This window comes from Solanum lycopersicum, chromosome 1 (genome assembly GCF_036512215.1).
Source record: "Solanum lycopersicum chromosome 1, SLM_r2.1".
Taxonomy (NCBI): domain Eukaryota; kingdom Viridiplantae; phylum Streptophyta; class Magnoliopsida; order Solanales; family Solanaceae; genus Solanum; species Solanum lycopersicum.
The window spans coordinates 89,282,052-89,289,888 of record NC_090800.1 but is presented as its reverse complement, the minus strand read 5'-3'; the positions used below and the strand labels follow the sequence as shown (position 1 = coordinate 89,289,888).

The following is a 7,837-nucleotide window of genomic DNA, read 5'->3' as shown; positions in this document are numbered from 1 at the left end:
ACACGCTAATAAAGCATGGTGAAGCGCTCAACCTAGGCTATGGGTCGGAGCTACTTGGAGCTCAGGAGGGTCACCCAAACTCCCTTCGTAAAAAATTACATGAATTTCATTTTATGAGTATTACTGCCTTAATGAAATGAGTCTAATAGTAACCTGAAAGAGAGGATGATGAAAATTACATTAAATTTTATTTACAATGGTATCGAGGGATAATTGAGTCTTCAATCAAGTTAATGCATCACAATAACTAATATATATAGATTAGAAAATAGTATCAAACAAGATACTAATAATACGCAAAATTAACACATGCATTATTTTTTCCTACTGAATAACACAAACAATCCTAATAATACATAAAATTAATGCATACATTATTTTTCCTAAGAATCCTGGACAAAAAGTAACTTTTATACGAATAAAAGTAGCTGAGAAACAAATATAGCAGCTAAAAGAGAAATATAGATGAATTTGGAACGAAAAATTTCCTAAGAAAAAAAAAAAGACATTCAATATAATTTAATGTCCGTAAGAGTTTCGGTATAAACAAAACCCTCCCGATCAACTGTAACTGCATCAATATCATAATCTTGAGAAATCATTCGATGTTGGCCACCACATATTATCTTATATTCATATGATGTTTCCACTTGTTCTGGTGTCACCCAATTCTCTTTATCAAAGCAGAGTAATACTTCGCATACGTTGGTACAATTTTATAAAAACCAACCCTTGGAATAGTGAACAATTTCATCCAAGAATCTTTAAGACCGTACTTTTGCATTACCCATAAACTAAATTCTTCCTCTCAATACTGATAGTCCCACATGAACATCAACTTGAACTTCAACGTTATCAAACTTGAATGGAGTGAGCTCGGAGCTTACTATATCTGGCAATGATATCTCTCCGTAAATTTCATCTGAAATATTAAATGAAACCACACAGACCTCTGATAAGAAACCAAGCCAATGAAATGCTCCATCTACAAATGGCAAAAGTTCTCCACCACACAACAAACCACTATCTGTTCTGCCAGAGGTTTTACGATCAATTATTTTCCAGGAACCATTTTTCAGTGCGAAAATTTCATTGTCGTTATTCCCAGACATGTCAATCCTGAACACTTTATAATCTTCACTTTTAGAGTCAAAAGCCAATCCATAAGTAGTTCCCTTATCACCATCACCATAATCACTGATACTACTACTAGAGTAATCTTCTATCTGTTCATGATTTTTAGAGTCATAATTAGCCAATCCATCATCGTGGTCACTGATACTATTAGAGTAATTTCCCATATTTTCGTCAGCATTTTCATATTGATCTCCCATCTGAAATGAAAATTTAGAATGGGGAAGTCGTATTGATTGTCTAGTGGAAGGGTTCCATAGGACTAATATAGAAGGTTGTTCGTCATAACTGTCTGTCCAAATTCCGATGAGAAACAAGCCATCACAACTAGAATACATTTTTATACCATCTTTTATATTAGAATCTGAAGTGCAATCAAATATGGGAATATCCTCCTCCGTTAAGGTGAAGGAACCAGACCAGAATTGACAGTTAGGATCCCACCGGACAAAAAGCAGTTTTTGAGAACTGAGTCGACTGTTTGAATGATTGAGATGCGTCTTTTTAAAATAAGGTTGAGAAATTAACGTGTTCCAAAATTTTGACACGCAATTGAAACGAATAAGTGACTTCACAGGTAGCCTTTTCAAGATGTCTACAAGTATTTCCTCCATTACCATTACAAAATGGATGGCAGTATATCAAACAAACTCAGTTTAGTTTGGTAGGGTGTGATTCAGGGAAAAAACTAAATGAATGCCTGTTGTGTTGCAGGGAAAGAAGTAGTTATTTTACCGAAGAAATAGAATTTGATTCCTAATAGAATTGGAATTCTATTTTTGTTGGTTTTGTCATTGTAAAAGGATTCCGTTCTAATAGAGATTGCTCAAGTTTATCCTCAAATTTGAATAAAATTTCACGCAAATAGCTAAAAAAATTGCATCTCAAGCCCTTATGAAACTTGTCGCATATTCAATAACCCGGTTCCGATCCAGAACTCAACCCGCGTTTGATTTCGCTTAAGAGTCAAGCAAAAGACCTAAAATTTCTTTATTCAAAAATTGTTACGTCCTCCTGGCGGAGTAGCATCGATGACGATGAACGTAACTACTATGCCGGCGAAAGATCTTGCTTACACCAATTGCGCATATTGTTCTCCTACAGATCTCAGAAACTTTCTTGTTCCGGGATCCAAGTTCGCTGATGCTTTTGTTCTCACTCTTGCATATCCTTTCATTACTCTTCTTATTCCTAATTTGCAAATTTATTCCGTTTCTGTTTTTATTATTGTTGAGCTTTATCCAATGAATGCTGATGAGCGTATGGAATTTGTGCTTTCTATTATTATAATCATTTTTAATGATATTGCCTTAACTGTGAAACACTGCCCACGACGCCATTCATAATGGTCAACTTGGTCTTAATGTGATTCAAAGACGTTATGCCAAAGTTTCCACTGGAGACTCGATATCCGTTAGCAGGTTCTTCAGGACTGTTCAGATATTTTTGCTTACTATCCTCTGATTTTTCAATAAAATCAGTTAATCAGTCCTTTCACTGTTCAAATTGCAGATTTGTTCCAACTCAGGACTTCAACCTTGCTTTACTTACCCTTGACTTGGAGTTTGTGAAGAAAGGGACCAAAGAGGAGCAGGTAAAACTGTCCACTGTTTCTGCGTCTCGAGTTTTCTTTTATATCCAACAGTCACTAGTGTTCTATACAATGGCTCTATTTCCTTTGAAGTTCCAAGTGAGAAAATAAAAAATATAAATGTTATGCAAGAAAATGTATCTATATAAACAGAGGAGTAATAGTTATTTGGACAAAAGAGTGGTAAAACTATGATATCACTGTTTATATGGGGTTGTATCTCACTTGTGGGATCATATTGGATATGTTGTTGTGTTCTTAAAGACAGAACTCGTTGGTGAAGGTACACATGCCTCAACACCTTCACTTCTACAATCTACACTAACACGCTAATTAAGCAAGGCGAAACACTCAACCTGGGCTCACCAAGCTTCAGGGATTAGGCGTGCTTTAAGAGAGCCTTAAAAGAACAACTCTGGTGAAGTTTTGATTGTACCATATCTTTCAGCTTGTAGCAAGTCTGCTGTAAAGCATGCAGATCTTTTACAACTTTTGTTGTGATGCATTTTGGTTATATCCATCTTCTAGTTTAGCTGGTTTTGCTTTGGCTTAGGGATCAAGAGTACTCTGGTTCAAACACTTCTGTTGATGTAGACATTGTAAGTTTACCAAATATCTCTTTTATAGGTCGATGCATATTCTTTGGCTGATCAAGTTCGCAAGAGATTTGCCAATCAGGTGAAGGCTCTATCCCCCTGTTTCCTCTAAAAGATTTCTGCTTTCAATAGTTTTCCTCTTGTTATCCTTTACCTGACAAAGCTTATTGGACGGCACATACGGTGTGGTTCTTCATATCTATACTTTCAAGAATGATTTTCATGTCAGTCTACTTTCTTTAGAATTTTGGAAGATAAGGCTGAATACTTACCTGATCTTTCATCTAGTTTTGCTTTTTTTCATAATCAATTTAACATAGTATGAATATACTCCCCTCCTTGTGATGGCTACTTTTGTCTATAAAATCATGCCATAGAGACAACTGAGGATAATGACTGACACATAAATGAGTAGCTTGGCTGTACTTATTCATTTTACAGTTTACATGTCTATTATCTGCTTTATTAATCAAGATTCATATGGAAATGCCTTGGGGCGTTCAGTTGGAATCAATATGTAATAACAATATGGCATGGGGTTCTCCTTGTAGCTGTTCAATTATATATTTATCCCACATGGGGTGAGAAATTGCTCCAAGCCTTTAGGTTTTGGATTGGGTGTTCATATCTTTTTACATGGTATCAGAGTCAACCTTTAGCAAATGCATTTTGGCACTGGTAGACACATTAAAAACAGACACTTAAGTCAAACATGCCCCTTAAAAAACATGCTCTCAGCTTTACAAAAGGAAGTCCTTTCTTTCTTTCTTAAACTCCATTGCTCAGTCACATCATCACATAAATGGGGACGGAAGGAGCAGTATATTAGAAGATGATATAAAGTAGTTGTTCAATCCGGTTTACCAGAGAAACTGCAGTAGATGTTCTGAGTCTAGTTCTAATGAGAGTAACTGATGTATAGATAATTTTACCTATGCAGATTATGACAACTGGGCAAAATGTGACATTTGAGTATCATGCAATGGTTATATAGTCACTGTGAATTCAGCTACTGTTAAGGGGCAAGAAGAATCTAATGTTGAAAGAGGGATGGTTTCAGATGACACATACTTTATATTTGAAGCTTCAAACTCCAGTGGGATAAAGGTTACTTCTGTCTTTAAGTAATATACTAGTGGCACAAGTTGTCAAAGAAAATGTCTTCTCTTATGTTTATTGGAGTTTCTTTTGATTTGATTCTTGTTGCATCTGACTTCAATACAGATTATCAATCAGCGTGAAGCTGCTAGCAGCAACAACTTTAGGCAGATTGAATTCAATTATGAATCATTGGGTATAGGTGGTCTTGGTGCAGAGTTTTCTGATATTTTTCGAAGAGCTTTTGCTTCCAGGGTTTTCCTTTCCCATGTGACAAACAAGTATGTAGAGTTCTTGCTGAATAACAAAATTCCTTCTGTTTTCATGAGAAGTTATGTCTATTTCTTGAAGAAATAGTGTAGTAAAATTACTTACTCACATGGCCTTGTCTTTGGGATGAAACTACTTTTCAGGCTAGGTATCAAGCATGTCAAGAGAATGCTTCTCCATGGACCTCCTGGTACAGAGAAGACGCTGTTAATGAGTAAGGCTGGTCGTGACAAAGTTTGCGACCTCTGAGAGGTTAATGACGCCGGTCTCGTCTGGAGTCTAGATTCTTGTCGTGACAAAGTTGGTATCGGAGCACTAGGTTAAATTTCGAGAATAATGAGTTCACATCAACCATATTGAATAGTTTCTAAGTCATGGTAGTGAAGTACACCACTATCCTGGATTAGAGACTGCATGATGCGTAGAAAAATTTTCCTTCTTCTGATCTTATCGTGCTTTTCCTAATGTCTGAGTTCTTGGTGTTATGAACGTGTCTAACATCAATCTTTGTTGTTTTCAGAGAATGAACACTTGGAGAACTAAGGGTCTGAGGAGGGGAGGAACATCAATTAAGGGTAATCAGAATCCACCCAGGCTCCAGCTGATGGAGTGGTCATGCCGGTTAACCCAGCTAGGTTGACTGATGCTGAGGTGAGGTCATCTCTAACCCAGATCGCACATGCCATCACGATGCAGGCTCAGGCTATGACTGCCCAAGTCAACCGGCAGGATGTTCAGAGGAAGAACCCACGGTTCGCAGCATGGCTGACAGACTGCGAGATTTCACGAGGATGAATCCTTCTATATACACATGGGCTAAGACATCAGAAGATCCTCAAGAATTTGTAGACGAGGTGCATAAGATTCTGGTGGCTATGGGGGCCACTGATATTGACAAGGTTGAGATGACTTCCTACCAGCTCAAGGATGTTGCACAAACTTGGTGCAAGATGTGTCAAGATAGCAGTGTCTTAGATAGAGTGCTAGTTACATGGGAGCTGTTCAAGACAATATTTCTGGAAAGATTCTTCTCCAAAGAGATGAGGGAGGCCAAGGTTGAGGAGTTCATCAACCTTAAACAAGGCTCTATAACAAACTTCAGGGAATACTCCCTGACCGTCATAGAGCCTTGTTTAAGGTTGATGAACTCCTCAACCTTGGCCTCCCTCATCTATCTGGAGAAGAATCTCTCCAGAAATGTTGTCTTGAATAGCTCCCATCTGACTGGCACTCCACCTAAGACACGACTATCTTGCCACATCTTGCACCAAGTCTGTGCAACATCCTTGAGCTGGTAGGAAGCCAGCTTAACCTTCTCAATATCAGTGGGCCCCATAGCCACCAGGATCTTATGCACCTCGTCTACAAACTCTTGAGGATCTTCTGATGTCTTAGCCCATGTGTATATAGAAGGATTCATCCTCGTGAAATCTCGCAGTCTGTCAGTCATGCTGCGAACCGTGGGTTCTTCCTCTGAACATCCTGCCGGTTGACTTGGGCAGTCATAGCCTGAGCCTGCATCGTGATGGCATGTGCGATCTGGGTTAGAGATGACCTCACCTCAGCATCAGTCAACCTAGCTGGGTTAACCGGCATGACCACTCCTTCAGCTGGAGCCTGGGTGGATTCTGATTACCCTTAATTGGTGTTCCTCCCCTCCTCAGACCCTTAGTTCTCCAAGTGTTCATTCTCTGAAAACAACAAAGATTGATGTTAGACACGTTCATAACACCAAGAACTCAGACATTAGGAAAAGCACGATAAGATCAGAAGAAGGGAAATTTTCTTACGCATCATGCAGTCTCTAATCCAGGATAGTGGTGCACTTCACTACCGTGAGTTAGAAACTATTCAATGTGGTTGATATGAACTCATTATTCTCAAAATTTAACCTAGTGCTCTAATACTAACTTTGTCACAATCAGAATCTAGACTCCAGACGAGAACGGCGTCGTTAACCTCTCAGAGGTCGCAGACAAGCCTACATGAGTTATTCATACCTCACCTAGATTAATTTTAGCGAAAAATTTGAAACTTTTTTTATCTTTAACATTCCACTTAAGAGTTCAAATGTTGGGAAAATGGGAGGAAGCCACACTATTTTGTTGTTCACTTCACCATCTTCAGTTCACAATGCACCTCAAAAGCACTTGTTGGATTTCCAGAATATTCATTTGACGTCACAAAGTTAAGATGTTGTTAAGTTCAACTTAAATGTTTGCAAACATTTGAGTGTAGTTTTGTTTCCTTTTTCAAAAAAAATTTTCACCAAAAAATCGTCATATATTAATTCATTATGCACATAATATGTCTGAAGGAAAGTTTAACATCATTTACAATCCATTGGGAATAATCTTTTCCCAAGAAAATCTAGACAACAAAGAAATCGAGAACTTAGATACATTTTGTGTTACAACATTAAACCTTCTAGGAATGTGTACAAACACAATATGCTCTAGAGATGCTGATATATTTCAAATATCTTCTCAAACTATATCTATGTCCCAAGTAGTCTTCACGTTTTCCTTCAATACTTTTACAGCACCTCAGAGAGGACATATGGTTTCCTCTATCCATGTTGTATTTCTTTTTCCACAGATTTTCTTATTACATACGAATTTGTGACAAAAATGGACGTGATGACAAATGTCATATCCTACCAAAGGTAGTTCACCCCAAAATCCAACTTAAGAGATAAAATGCGGAAGTAAAATAGCATAAAAGAATCATATATCAATTATTAACTTGACTTAACATAACTCGAATTGCCCCCTAAATCTAATTGTGACGTGTACAAACCTCTGAGTATTACAATAGATTCAATAAGTACAAGGCTGAAATATCTTTATTTTTAGAATAGAATTAGAACATAATAAAAGAGTAAGACGTGTACATCGAGATGATAAGCAGTTACCGCACAAACTCCCAACAAAAGACTTCAAAATAAGAGGGATTAATCACAATGGTCTGGACCTATAACCTACACAAGTGTAGAAGCAAAAGAGTGAGTACCAAATAATAACGGTACTCAACAAGCAAACCTAATAACTGTAAGTAAGCAATATCGAACACAAGTACTCCAACCATACCATCCGAACCTCCACAACTACAACCTGCAAAAATCATTCAGCCCAACCAAGCAATTCTC

General features: G+C 37.6%; 2 protein-coding genes across 2 annotated transcripts; one reads left to right on the top strand and one right to left on the bottom strand.

Moving 5' to 3' along the window:
• Nucleotides 1–794: 794 nt before the first annotated feature.
• On the bottom strand, nucleotides 795–1,748 carry LOC101264871 (F-box protein CPR1-like). The gene has a single exon (XM_004231300.3). It carries the CDS (start codon nucleotides 1,746–1,748, stop codon nucleotides 795–797), a length of 954 nt encoding a protein of 317 aa, XP_004231348.3.
• A 14-nt stretch (nucleotides 1,749–1,762) lies between these two features.
• On the top strand, nucleotides 1,763–4,973 carry LOC104645385 (vesicle-fusing ATPase-like). Its single transcript, XM_010316779.4, has 7 exons — nucleotides 1,763–2,299; nucleotides 2,460–2,555; nucleotides 2,647–2,728; nucleotides 3,353–3,403; nucleotides 4,262–4,428; nucleotides 4,546–4,700; nucleotides 4,833–4,973. Exons 1-5 carry the CDS (start codon nucleotides 2,166–2,168, stop codon nucleotides 4,313–4,315), a joined length of 417 nt encoding a protein of 138 aa, XP_010315081.1. The 5' UTR covers nucleotides 1,763–2,165; the 3' UTR covers nucleotides 4,316–4,428; nucleotides 4,546–4,700; nucleotides 4,833–4,973.
• The last annotated feature ends 2,864 nt before the right edge of the window (nucleotides 4,974–7,837 follow it).

Coding starts and splice junctions, on each gene's coding strand:
- LOC101264871 (XM_004231300.3), bottom strand. CDS start 1,748: ATGGAGGAAATACTTGTAGACATCTTGAAAAGGCTACCTGTGAAGTCA.
- LOC104645385 (XM_010316779.4), top strand. CDS start 2,166: ATGACGATGAACGTAACTACTATGCCGGCGAAAGATCTTGCTTACACC. Junction 2,300..2,459: donor GCTTTTGTTCTCACTCTTGC/ATATCCTTTCAT, acceptor ACTGTGAAACAC/TGCCCACGACGCCATTCATA. Junction 2,556..2,646: donor GACTCGATATCCGTTAGCAG/GTTCTTCAGGAC, acceptor TTCAAATTGCAG/ATTTGTTCCAACTCAGGACT.